Source organism: Sardina pilchardus, chromosome 7 (genome assembly GCF_963854185.1).
Source record: "Sardina pilchardus chromosome 7, fSarPil1.1, whole genome shotgun sequence".
NCBI lineage: Eukaryota > Metazoa > Chordata > Actinopteri > Clupeiformes > Clupeidae > Sardina > Sardina pilchardus.
The window spans coordinates 31,874,245-31,888,510 of NC_085000.1; the positions used below are offsets into that span (position 1 = coordinate 31,874,245).

The following is a 14,266-nucleotide window of genomic DNA, read 5'->3' on the forward strand; positions in this document are numbered from 1 at the left end:
ATTGTCAGTCTGTCTGAAGCAAGGTGTTGTTTGTTATTTTCCCAGATGTAGCCAAAATCCCTGGCCTTCCTCCGACTCTTCCCTCCTTCCATGGCTGTGTGAGAAGAGCCCTATTGAACCACAAACCTGCCGTGCTGTCTAAACCCCTGGCTGTCTCCGGAGCAGTAGCTACCCAGGGCTGCCCAGCCCCAGACCCTGCTGTACATCTCCATCTAGTTAGTTAATTAGTTCATTTAAACAGATATTTATATATTTTTTTGTTTTATATAAATGTATATATTTTTTGCTCGCCACTGTTTTATTTTACAAACTGGCACTTTAAGTGCTGAGTATACGAGATCTGTTTGAAATGTGCTAGTACTGTAAGTCTATAGGGAGGATCACTTCCTGACACTCAACTGACACAAAGAGGTTTGAATCTGGCACTTCAATTATCATGTTTTATGTATTTTAGATAACTGCACAATTTGTATTTGTTATTTGAAAAATGGGCCACACTTAATTCATATATCTATTCACCTTATTCATGTGGCAGCCATTGTGTAAACCAAAGCGAGGCTACAGGTTACACTGCCTATATCATTAATGCATTTTCGCCACCTACTGGTGAATGCATAGAACACAACAATCCTATGGGTTGTGTACCCTGGCCTGTAGCCTCGTTTTGGTTTTCAATTGCCACCACCTGAATAAGGTGAATTGCCTTAGTGTTTTTAAATTCAACTCCCACCACCCATGCAAGTTATCTCTTAGTCATGAAGGCCTGGATTCATGTTGGGTTTCAATAATCAACCGCTTATGTGAGAATATTCAATGCACCATGTACATCACTTGTACACAAAGCATGCAGACAGTGGTATGGCCGATTCGGGCTATGAAAACTATCACAAAATATTTTGTGACACTGAAAATTCCAAACAAACACAAAGAAGTAACATAACATTCCTGACTACATGAAGACCTTTTTGAAAATATCATTTTGTTTGGAAATACCTGTGAATGAGAATATCAAAGGTAGTTGTAGAACATGTTCCCTGCCCTAATTGTATTCCATATCTAATTTCACTCTTTTTTTATTGACCCCTAAAATTATATAGTTTTAATAATAAACAGTTCTTTCTTAAAACCTACTGATTGTTTTGAAATGTCTTGGCAATTCATAGGACCTTGCGTTGAGACATACTACTGTAACTGAATAGAAAGCCAATACAATCTTATAATATAAATAAAGGCAACAAAGCATATTAATGACACCCAAAATACTTTTACTGTAAGCCAAGTTAAAAAAAATACTAGGGTAGTTAAGCTCAGTGTTACAAAACAAAGAAAGGTCAACATACATTCCAGACAGCTTAATTCCTGCAAGGCATCAACAAAGTGAGAAACACACAGAAAACTGCATGCAAGCGAGTGAGATGATGTCTAATCTAAACTCATGTCCTCATCATCCTCCTTCTTGTCTCCGGACCCTTCGGCTTTACTGTCCGCTCCCTCCATGGCTTTGGCAAACGCTTCCACATCTGGAACAGGAGAGAGACACTCAGTCATTTCATTATTCAGTTAAAAAAAAAAAAAAAAAAAAAACTATTTTTCTGAATTAACACAATAATAAAGTCAGTAATTCAGATGTTTTCCCCGCTCAAGTGATTGTAAAACTCTTGTCTAAACCTGTAAGTGAAAGCATGTTGAGCTTACCCCCTTTGTTGGCCGCCTCAACCGCTTCACTGGGTAAGCCAAACTGGTTCATTAGAGGCCCAAGTTGCCCTGACGCCAGTGCACTGCTGAACATGCTCATGGCCTAGGGAGAGGGAGGAGAGTTACAACAGCAGCAGCAGCAGCAGAAAAGGTCTAGAAACAATTACAATAAGTGTGTGTGTGTGTGTGTGTATGTGTGTATGTGTGTGTGTGTGTGTGTGTGTGTGTGCTACCTGCTGGAACTGCGGGGAGGTGAGGGTGTTCTGGATCTCGGAGGCACTCTGAGGTAAAGACTCGCCCGAGGGCAGGTATGGCAGCAGCCTCTCCTGCACCTCCGGGTTCGACAAGATGGGCGCCATGACCTCTGGAGTCAACACACTGGCCAGGTCCACTGCAGGGAGGGGAAATGCAGCATTAGTAGTATGTACTAGTTGTTGTATGTAGTTTTGGACATTATATCTAAAGGGGTTATTTACAATCGGTATAACTCTATGGAATTCTAAGACTTATATTGAGATTATATTTTTTGGAGATCACAATTATTTAACATGACTCAGTGATTTTGGAACTATCGTCCATATTCAAAATGGACATTTTTTACATTTTAAATTGATTGTTAAATATAATCCAACAGGAAAAAATAAATGTAAAAAGATAACGCACATGACGACTCAAGACAAAAGGAGAGCATTGTTATGAAACTGAATGTAGCAAAAATAAATCATTATATTTCGATTATGCTATTTTCATAATTGTCGGAAGTCATAATCAAGACTAATCTATTCATTTGATTAATTGCACAGCCCTGGAACAGCTGTCTAACTGTATGTTGCTTTTCCTGTTGCTGTGTCTTGCTTTATGTTATTGTGTGTCATGTTGTGCTTTGCTTATGTTGTTGTCTGTATGGTGGCACTGAGTTTCCCCTTTAGGGGATTATTAAAGTTATCCTTATCCTTATCCTTATCCAGCTCACCTCCTTGGCCTGAGGCAGCTGTACTGGGTACGTTCATGGTGGCCAGGATGCTCTGTAGATCGCTGAGCTGGATGGGCTGCGTGGGGCTGGCCACCCCCGTGGTCGCCGCAGGCGTCTGGGCAGCAGGAGTGGTGGGGGTGACGGTGGGGGAGGTGGCGGCGGGGGCGGAGGCGGCTGGGGTGACGGGCGTAGTGACAGCCTGCGCAGAGCTGGTGCGGGCACCACCGGAGCCAGAGGACGGGGTGGCAGCCGCAGACTGGCTCCTGGAACTGATGGAGCAGCATCACAGGAGAGGGGGCCAGAGGAGGAGAGGGGGTTGTTAATACAGAGATGATGAATAACTCAGCATTATTGATTACTATCTGTGAATACTAACATTAATGAAGTACTGAACTTATCTCCTGGAATCACCCAATTTTGGAACAACATTACTGGAAATACTTGATGTGTATTGTTACCACATGGATAATTTCAATTTCAATTTAATTTCGCTTATAGAGCGCCAAAACAGTACACATGTCTCATGGCGCTTTACAGAGTATATCAGAGTATAATGTTATCTTGGGATAATGCATGCACACAACTTAATGTTTGATACAATTGGCAACCAATTTTACCATTAAAAAAAGCAGTCATAAGAAGGTGACAGCAAGAATATGATAGCTGAAATGAAGCTGCAGCTGACCTTGAGGTTGAGCTACTGCCGGTCCCTCCACTGCCCAACAGGCTGGCCAGGCCTGGTCCTGCCAGAGCACCGAGTCCACCTGATGTAAACAACAACAAAGCGCACACAGTTGTCAGCTGCCGATGCTTCAGAAAATGTGCCTCCCTTCATTAGTATGACCAAAAACACCTCTTCTGGTTCTGTATTTGTGTATGAAAACACAGAATGGTAGAAAAAAACGACTCACCAAGTCCCCCTAGTCCAGTTGGTCCAATCAGCTGCATCAGTTGGTTATGGCTCATGTTACCCAGAAGGCTTTGCAAGCCACCTTCTCCTGAAAGCAGGTTGGACTTGATGTAAGACATACAGAGGTTCTGTAGCCAATATACTATACTATGGAGGGTAAAACTGTGGAAAATGTTAACCTACACTATTCACAAGAGAAAGGTACTGTGCTTATAGCCACTGACATTGTTATCATATTTGTAAGATCTTGCTGGTTTCTCCTCAATAACTTACTATTAACTTTTTTCACTCTGTTCGGGCAGGGGCCATTGTAAACCAAAAGGAGACTACAGTGTACACAAACCATAGGATTGTTGTGTTCTATGCATTAATGATATAGTCAGTGTGCCCTGTAGCCTCATTTTGGTGTACACTATGGCTGCTACTAAACAAGGTGAATGGACACAGCCAGACAAATGATAAATGAATGATGAAGCAGACATCACCTGTTCAAGCTGTTGGGACACATCAGTATTGACATTTCACCCCTCTCATGCAGTGCTATCTATCCTATTACTTCCACTTTTTAGAGCCCCTTAATAGATTACAATTACTATTTTTTATCAGTCTTTTATTGAACTCTTTTACAGATAATAAAGATATTCTCAATTCTATATATTCTGTTCTGTATATTCTAGAATATAAGATGTATTCTGTTGTGCGACTGGCCACATCTGCCTGTTGCATTCCAACACACCCACCTCCCAGAGCAGACAGCTCGTGGCTGCCACTGCCTCCGCTGCCAAGAGCCCCCGGCATGGGAGGGTTGTTCAGGAATTCATTCACTTTGCGGCAGTACTCATCATCTTTATCTGTTTTGGGCTCCTACAAGACAGACGTGGGGAGAGAGAGCAAGAAAAGCATGCACAGGCAGGTGTGTGATTACTTATAATAATATAGGGAGATGGCAGATTTTTATGACATTGTTTAGATTTTTTAGTAATAGTTCTTAGTAGACGCTGTTCTCAGAAGCTATTTACAAAGACGCCAATAAACATTACATTAACATTAAAATGAACCATTTATACTAAAGTTGTATGGCCTAAATAAAAACTATTAAAACAACAACAAAATATACAAACTACAACTCTGTAGGAAAAAAATAAATAATAAATAATAGAAACAATACAAAGAAACAAACATTGTATGCCTCACCTGCATCCAGAAAAATAGACGTTTGGACCCAGCCTTGAACTTGAGAACGAACACACGCCCTGTGGTGCACTGGCTCACCTTCTTAAACTCACAGTCGTCAGGGAAAATGATCAGGTCCTACAAACAGAACAGCAAAAATATAGATTATTTTTTAGCTATTCAGACTGAAGCTGGATGACGTGACTGCGGGTGAGGGCACTCACATCCTCAACGTTTCCACTGGTCCTGTCCTTCCAGCAGAAGTGGATGAGCGAGTCGTCCGTCTGCTGTATGTAGACCATTCCCTTTCTCTTGTCCGGGGTCACTGTGCTGCCCTTCAGGCTCATCTTCCCAGCCCTGAACTCCACGAGGTATTTGCTGGAAGAGCTACGGGAGCCTGAGCTCAGGCTGGGGAAAAGTGCTCCTGATGACATTCTTCTCTCTCAGTGATGGATATATTTAGACTGTAAGAGAAAATAGAAGGCCACTATGGCATGAGTCATCACTTGAGTTTGTAACAGTGTTTACAATAATAGGCTGTTTGTGTACACTTGAAAACCACTGATAATGCAAATCCATAAGCCATAGTGCAACTTAGATTAAATATTTAAACATTAAAGTAACGTAAATTACATTACGTTTAGTAATATACACTTAAATGTAACATCTTCAAGTGATTACTTCATTGTCAGTGCAGCTGAGAGAATGAAGAAATCAATGTCAACAACTTATCATAGGTGAATCAATTAGGAAGGAGACTGGAGCACACTGAATACACTTGCAGTCTTTAATGGTGCAAACAAAAGAACTGACGTTTCGACACTACTGTGTCTTCTAGTGTCGAAACGTCAGTTCTTTTGTTTGCACCATTAAAGACTGCAAGTGTATTCAGTGTGCTCCAGTCTCCTTCCCAATTGATTCTCCTGTAAGTCCTACTGAGAAGCACCTGAAATAGCAGAAGATTTTGGATTTTGGATGCGCAGAGTTCTTCATTTTTACAAAACTTATCATAGGTTTCAGCAGGTCCCTTGCCACAGATGTATAAAATCAAGCACTTAGATTATGAATGCAGACTACATGGCGTTTGATGAACACACTTGTTGAAAGGGACCTGATGAAAGCCATGAATAGTAAAGAACAATCGCAGTCTATCTTTGACATGACATTCACAAATCGAACGATTCGATTTTGTTACCACTTTCGGGACAGGCAAGTTCATGTTAACGTGTTCACTGATGACCAGCTCTTTAAACCAAATAGTTCGTAAGCCACCTGCTAAATTAATCAATAACACTGATTCTCCCATTTTCCAACTAAGCCAACTTAGCACAGTTCTTGCTAGTTCACTGCACATGTAACCGCAGACTGTCGGCTAGGCTAGGCTAGGCTAGCTATCGAGAGGTTAGCTAACTATTGGTTAGTCCATCGATAATCACATTAACGCGCATCCCGTTACGCAATTTCACACCGGTGTTTAATTGAGGCCGTATTCAATGATCTACTAAGAGTACAATTAACAACTTCTGCAGGTCTGTCAAATAACAGAAGATACGAGTAACAGACTACAAAAAGAGAATAGCAATCACAGTCATGTAGCTAGCTAATGTTAGCCTCCCTGACTCGACAGTTTTTATCATTGAAATGCATTTCCCATTACTAGCCAGTTATCTATTGGAAACTAACAGTTGGCAGCTTGACCAAAGAAGCAAGGTCAATGTAACTGCTAGAGGTTCAACGCACGCCACAAACCAAAACACCAAAAAATGAAGTACTTACAGTTGTAAGAAAACGTTACTGTGCGCACCTCCGCTCTGGCTCTGTGTCCTGTTTTCCTGAGTCTTACACTTCCTGGTATCCACCCTCCCCAAGGAACCGATTGGTTCAGATTCAATTCAAACGTCTGTGATAGGCTAAGGCTTGTGTCCTTCTTAAAGTTACAAGTCTTTGCGGTGTCATGTCACTGCATCAATGTATGACGGTACATTAGGTCTCAATTTATCTTTGTATAATCGAACGGCGTGTCTTGTCGTCCATTATCCCTCACTTCTAGTCCCATGTATTAGCTGAACTGTGCATAAACCACAAAGCAGTGTTAAATGCAAAATAAATAAATAAAACAAAAATATAAAATATAGGCTAACAAAAAAACATTCACCACAAAGCCCATTAGCCCATCAGAATCAGACTGCTTTAATCATACATAAGAATGAAGAAATGAAATGCACTCTCAGTAGTTCATCCTTGTGTATTCACCTCATAGCTGAAGACATCTTTCAAAAATCAATGTGTAATCCACAGTTAATGGGCAGGAAATTACAGCAGACAATGAGAGGTCACTACAGTACCAATACCAATCTGATAAAGTGACTTATGAATAACATTAAATTGAATCATTTTCTCATGATTAATTTGCTTTGAATCCACAACAGATCATGTTTTACAGATGTTAGTCTTATCTAACTACTGTTAGACAGCATCCAACATGTTCTCTACCAGCCTATTAGTGTACAAGATCCCATGGCTAGAAGGAACTACAATTTGCATACACACCATTCAGACGCCTACTTCCTAACACACTTCCAGTAATTTACCCTCAGTACAATGACGCCCTCTTCATGCGGACATCAAGTTTCCATGGCAACTCTGAACCTTTGCCTGCTTGGCCCCCATTTTGCTGCTTGTGGCTACTGTACCTTTGCCAATAGGTCCTTAGTCTATAATGGCAAAGTAGCTTAAAATGTCCAATACGCCTTTATCTATCCTTCAGGAGAGAACAAGAGAGAAACATACACAGGCTCATGTTGGCCAACGAAGATTTTATTTAAAAACTAACAGGTTTCAATTTCAAAAGTAAAATTAAGATTTTAGTACACTTCCACCTACTGTTACTCCACTAATCTGTACTCTACTCTGATAACATAAATGACCCAATTATAAACCCCCAGCATAAAATAAAGTAATTAATTTTCTCATCAGACAGTAAGCATTAAATACTATAAAAATAAATCAATTGCACAAAAATAATGTTACGTGATCATGTTCACTAACACTTTTTGTGCAACATTGGGAACATAATAACAAAACAAAACAAAACAAAAAACACATCTTTACAAGGTCAACTGCCACATACAGTGAAGACATTGGTAAACCCATCATTAAGATATTTAACACAATCAATGCACACAAAGCAACGTAAAGTCTATAGTTTAATTATATTCATTTAGTTTGTATTGCTAACTTTCACATATCCATTTCATGAGACAATTAACTGCATGAGTGTACACACAGTAGTGTATCTGAAAATGTGCTGACATTCTTGCACAGATAAATGTAATGTATTTCAATCTTACCCAAAATATAAAGACAAGGGGCAAAGCACTAGAAAACACCAACAGAAAAAGACAATTTCCTGTCAGATACTCAAAAACACTTTCAAACTGAATGAGAGGTAAGACATTAATGTACGTTTTACAAAGAAAGTAAATTAATTGGTAGTTGTATTCAGGCACTGAATGAGGAGAGAGAGAGAGAGAGAGAGAGAGAGAGAGAGAGAGAGAGAGAGATAGAAAATTAAATACATTTACAGAAAAATCTAGCATCACTGTGCTTAAGTCTCCTTAATAATGCTAATCTGTGAAATTGTTTTTGCACACTTCATAGCTAGATTTCAGATGATTTCTAGGTAAAACTTAACTGGACATTGCAACCTCTCGACCTGACGGAAATAGCGCTGGCTGCGCACACACTTGCAATTTGGGACAGTATAAAAACAAGGATGGAATGGCGGGGAAAGGAGGCATTTTTATATCAAGTCAAGAATATTTCAGAGAGGAAAAAGACTAGAGGCCATTACAGTGTGAGCTGATGCTGTGAATATACAGTTCCAAGCTGCCGATTGACAGGATTTTCTTTTTACATTGTAGGCTGTATACACAAGTTTAATGTACAAATGTACTGTGCTGTTAATCGGACCTATGGATTGGTTGCATAGATTCTGAGTGCCATCGTCAAACCTAATGGCATAAATCTTTGTTTAACTATTATAGCAAGGAAAAGAGAGAAGATGTATGATCATAGTGTTTTTGTTGGTTCAAGTGAGATAGAGTACATTAGGTTTTTTGTTTGTTTTTTAAGAAAAAGTGATCAATCTACAGACCATTACACTATAATGGAGTTATCATGAGACATACATGCCACCGGCTGAAAATAATCAGACGGCAGAACTCTTATATGGTACCTTTATCTCTGATGTGGCACTAATTCATGAATAATAAATTAGTATATTCCTCTAACTAGGATAAATACAACTGTACTGCTAATGTGGACACAGGGGATGAAGGACTTTGTACATTTAAATGATGGAAAAGCAGTATTGGAAATGCACTTAGTTAAATTCTGTTTCCCTGACAATGTTGAGGCCCCTATGATTTACAGTGAAAAGTTATTTACATCGAAGATACACTCACGACTGTGGACACCTATACGACTAACATTTCATGTTCTGTTTGAATATTTTGCTTTGATGATGAAAAAAAAGTATCTTCATGTTTTGAATTATCTGAATTGCAGTGGGATCATCTTGATGCTACTGAAAAATGGTACCTGTAAATTAACACAGACTATATGGCCTAAGTTATCATTTAAGACATACCCACATAGAGAGACAGACGCAGACATACACGCGCACACACATACAGTTCTGTAATTGTTTCCTGCCAACTATAATCCTTACAGTGAATACTTATCATGATTATTCTCATCTGTAGCACTGACGTTAAACACGATTGGCCACCTCAGTTGGAGCTGCTGGAACTGAATGTCTTACAATATGCACATGACTTTTCAATATAAGGCTAACCATTTGTCCAAATGAGCATATATGCAAATATGCAGAGCTTTTATAGAACAGTGCTGTCTGGAGGCAAACATTTGCTTTTGCTTTTTTAAGATGAAAATGAGCTGTACAGTGATACAATGTTGTGGTAAGGATCCTATGAAGGAGGAAGATGGAAACTCAAACACGCACACTCGCACACCCACACACACACAACACTCCATCTCTAAGAAAGTGCTCACTTTTTCTGTTCTACAGACACTTTAGTGTCCACTCTATGGATTTAAAAAAAAAAAAAAAAAGTGTCAAGCTACACACTCGGTTTCCCATGCCCGCTTTCTCTCTCACGCACTTAGGCCCTCTCACCAGAAAAATAACAAAAAGGAATGAAGTCATGTCACCTTCAGTCAATTAGCATTCAAATCCCTGATTTCTTTTTCCGCCAGCTCTGAAAAAAAACAAAAAGTCTACTCGGCCACCGGCGAACCCAAGACCATTCCACACAAGAGGCCAAAGTTGGTGGTGGGTGGAGTGTGAGTGTCAACTATGAGAGAGATCCAGTTTGGAGAGGACATACTGTTCATGGAGGGCTGGTGCATGTGTTGGAATGTGTATGTGTGTGGTGTGTGTTGTGTTGTGTGTTGTAGGAGAAATCAAGATCGTGCCCACTTCGTCATCAGTAGATGTCAGGACAGTCTGTGTATTTCCTATTGAAGTAGCCTCCTGTGTACAACCAGTCTTGAGATCCTGTGTGCGGGTTGGTGCCTGACTGGAACCATCTGAAACACACGGGACCGCAACATCATCAGCATCAGTATATGCCACTAAACACCACACTCTCAAAACTAATGTGATGAAAACAACACATCTCTATGTTCAGATGGGGACACCACAGTCTGTGTTATTTCCATCACATTGCTTTTGTTATTTATTGTCATCCTGAGACGGAGAAGTGGGGATTCTCATTCCTCTCCTGGACGATGGACAATACGGTCTACACACTGGCTGTGTCCGAACAGAAGGCAGCTGACTGTTGCCTCACTGCCTTCAACTATCTTGAGGCTACTTGCTGTAGCAGGCATCAAGGTAGCAGCTATGAACTTTGTTTGGACGGCGTCGCAAGACAGCAACACAGAAGGCTGCAAGATTCAAAGGTATCTTAGAAGGCAGCATTTTCAAGACATATTTGACTCGGACATGCTTCGATGCCTCTGAATGCTCCCTTATGATCTGTGCAGACTACACAATTTTTTTTGTCTTCATGATCTTTTATGATTGACTATGTCAGATTTGGCGATCAAATGCTTGCAGCGTCTTGGTCGTAAGACTGGCCACATTACAAGATCATGTAACGTTGGCATTGCGTGCCGTTATAGTACCATTGTCTACAAAGTGTCAACACTGTGAGACGTCAACATCGGAGCAAAAATTTTGACATGTTAGACTTTTGGTCATAGCATCGTGGAATGCCACAAACAATGAATCGTGGGTTGTTGAATAGGTCACATTACATGACGCTTCCTTCTTCGAGCGTCGTTCCCGACTTTTCACATTCAGACACGACACTGTAAATTTATCAGCCATGACACAATCATAGCAAAATCGAGTTGAAATAGTGTAGGCCAGTGTTTCTCAAACTATGGGCCGCGGACCGGTACCGGGCCGCGAGAAGATTACCATCGGGCCGCCGGCCGACCCTCTCTGCCGCCTTCAAGACGCACTATGCGGCCGCGGCCGCACCCGTTCTTCTCGGTCATATTGCTGCGAGAGATTTTCGCACAGAAATAACAGGCATATCATATGAAACCGGCATAACCTGACCTTTCTAATGACGCTAGCCACTAGTTTCAACGACGAACGGTTCGCGAGATAATTAGCGTTGAAAGTTACAACTACATACAAAAATAAAATGTCACATTCAGTCCTGCGTCATACAGATTCTTCTCTGTGAAATATCTCATGATTTCGGAACTGCCCTATGGCAAACTGCATATCAAAATAAACAGGAGATCCCACTGATTCCAATGGCATATAGAACGTATCTGCATAATTAGCGGTAATCACGAGAAATCCCTTTTTGAAATCACATCAAATTTCTGCCTTTTTTCATACCTCCCCATTTCCCCCACTTCAAAATAATGTATTTTTCATAACAGAAGTTGTATTCAAACCCCTGTTTATGATAATGGCAGATGCTATGCCATTTCAGGACCCAAAATAGCAATAGATTGAAATGTTATACGTAGGCCTACTACTACTGCTAATAATAATAGCCTTATAATAGGACTAATGATAAAGTATCTATCTATCTATCTATCTATCTATCTATCTATCTATCTATCAGGCTTTTGCAAAATTCAGAATTGAATTGAGAATGACTCTTAAATTCCAATTCAATTCTTGGGTTTGAATTTAATTGAATTAAGGTCAAAAACAGGATGTAGAATTACAATTCAAATTTGAATTAAAGAAGAATTGAAATTCAAAGAAATTCATATACATAATTTAAGGTTAACAATTAAGTTTCACAAAATGTCAGATATGATCGCAGCAAACACACAATTTATTGAAAACAGTAATCAATTACATTTCAGTAACCTTCCCAAAACTGAATGCAGATTCTACACATTCTTCCTGTTATGTGACTGTGGAATTACATTGCCATGAATTGAATTCCACTTCCTGTCATTCCAATTCAAGTTAAAATTCAACTTCCTGTGGGGTGGGGCCAATTCGATTCCAATTCATGACTTGAATTCTAAAATTCAGAATTGTGCACAAGCCTGCTATCTAAAGGCGTACATGGTGGCGGGCGGTGGAAGTTGGGGGCATGGGCGGGTGTTCAGAGGGTGTGCAGACGCCTATGCAGGGCCTTGGAACACCAAGCCCTAACATCACAGGGCCCCAGAGCAAAGAAGTTTGAGAAACCCTGGTGTAGGCCATTAGAAAGCAGCTTTTCTTAGCTTTGGACACAGCCACTAGAGTAATTTCCTGTGTATTAGCCTTAGTGTTTTATGCAAGTTAAACAAAACAAAACCATATTAATGCTATATTTAACTGCCCCCGTGTATTAACCTCAAAGCTGAAGAAATTTTGCAAAATCAATGTATAAGCTGCGGCTAATAGTAGGGAAATTACAGTATAATGTCTGTGTGTGCACTGCAGGACAGGGGGGGGGGGGGAGTGTTGGTGGCAGAGGCTCACCTGGTGGACCACTCCTCCTGGACTCTGGCCCTCTCCTTACGGGATGCCCGCTGCTTCTCCTCCAGCCGCTCTTTCTCCTTGCTGGCCTCATCTATACAGGACACACATAAACAAGGGGATCAATTTAAGATTTAGGTTTTTTTTCGTTACATACTTTTGCAATCTCCACTGCTGAAACCACAACAGTATTACTTTTGATGGCTTTGAATAATCCCACATTTAACATATAAGTGACACATTTTATGTTAGTATACAGTACATGCCTGTGTCCCCACAATAAAATGTGAATAAGTTATTATCAGGTCACTATACTGTGTGCTACACAACAGCACCAGCAGGTGGTGCTCATGTCCCATTAGTGGCAGAGCCGAATAGAGTTGCGACAACTGATAATCAAGGGGGCCATGTTTTATCCCAATGTCTGATGATTCTACAGTGTAACCCTATGAGAATATGGTATGTTGAAATAAATAACTTATTTTCACGAAACCTGTGACCACCTCGGAACCAATCACATAAAGTGGTTCCCTTAACATTCGATTGTCTAGTTGCCGCAACTCTCCCTGTAAAAGGCTCTGATTTGTGCCAGAGCTGTGATTTGGGGACATGTGAAGGGGGGAAAAACGACATTACCCATGTTTCCATTCTCCATGGCTCTGATGTCGGGGCGTAGACGGCAGTCTGTGGGTGCCAGAAGTCCCTCCATGCCCCGGTCCAACTCATTCAACGTAACCGCAAAATTAGTGAAGTTGTACATCTGTAGAGACAGGGGACAGCCAGGGGAAATTTGCTTCCACACTTCAAAAAATGCATTTTGACTGAATTGTAAGGTTTATGTGTCTGAAGAATTATGTGTCGGGGGGATTTTTACGGTCTCAGTACAGCGCATGCATATTGTGCAAGTTTCACGTTAGCGGTCTCACCTCTGCCGAGTGGGCGGGTCTGGATGATATCCTCCAGAGCAGAGTGCTGCCAGGTATGACTGCTACAGACTCCTGCATCTCTGGCATGTCATCTGCCTCGTCATTCTCACCACTTTCCTCCTCACACACACACACACACACACACACACACACACACACACACACACACACACACACACACACACACACACACACACACACACACACACACACACACACACACACACACACACACACACACACACACACACACACACACACACACACACACACACACACACACACACACATTTAGATTATGCACACATACAGCATCACATAGGCAAACAAAACACACACCTATATTAAACAATCCCCACCTACACACTTAGTTACTGCACATACATTCAAAACACACAACACAATTTCCCCTAGTTCACAACACAAGTTCTAAATATATGCCACTGTAGGTATGCAAGGTCACACCAAGACATACATTCCTTCATTACACAGGGTTGAAATGGATGGCCAACTATGCAGTCACAGTCATGCATGCACAACTGCCTCGAATACAG

At 40.8% G+C, this 14,266-nt stretch overlaps 2 protein-coding genes across 6 annotated transcripts in view; both read right to left on the minus strand.

Annotated features, from left to right (window-relative positions):
- Nucleotides 1–1,248: 1,248 nt before the first annotated feature.
- Nucleotides 1,249–6,660, minus strand: LOC134087958 (proteasomal ubiquitin receptor ADRM1). Of its 2 annotated transcripts, none has more exons than XM_062541824.1 (10): nt 6,528–6,660; nt 4,976–5,215; nt 4,773–4,889; nt 4,319–4,442; nt 3,580–3,663; nt 3,354–3,432; nt 2,669–2,937; nt 1,929–2,086; nt 1,696–1,798; nt 1,249–1,520 (listed from the first exon to the last, which is right to left on the minus strand). In XM_062541824.1, exons 2-10 carry the CDS (start codon nt 5,183–5,185, stop codon nt 1,423–1,425), a joined length of 1,242 nt encoding a protein of 413 aa, XP_062397808.1. In that variant the 5' UTR covers nt 5,186–5,215; nt 6,528–6,660; the 3' UTR covers nt 1,249–1,422. The 2 variants fall into 2 exon arrangements, with proteins under 2 accessions (XP_062397808.1, XP_062397807.1); XM_062541823.1 differs by having other exon boundaries at nt 3,580–3,666.
- Nucleotides 6,661–7,547: 887 nt separating this feature from the next.
- osbpl2b (oxysterol binding protein-like 2b) overlaps nt 7,548–14,266 on the minus strand; it is a 28,863-nt gene continuing 22,144 nt past the window's right edge. For 2 of the 4 annotated variants that reach the window (XM_062541826.1, XM_062541825.1), the window contains 4 exons: nt 13,713–13,832; nt 13,423–13,546; nt 12,790–12,880; nt 7,548–10,364 (listed from right to left, as the gene is read on the minus strand). In XM_062541826.1, coding sequence (XP_062397810.1) covers nt 10,262–10,364; nt 12,790–12,880; nt 13,423–13,546; nt 13,713–13,832 — 438 coding nt within the window. In that variant the 3' untranslated portion in view covers nt 7,548–10,261. The remainder of the gene's footprint in view (nt 10,365–12,789; nt 12,881–13,422; nt 13,547–13,712; nt 13,833–14,266) is intronic. The other 2 variants (XM_062541827.1, XM_062541828.1) reach the window with 2 other exon arrangements.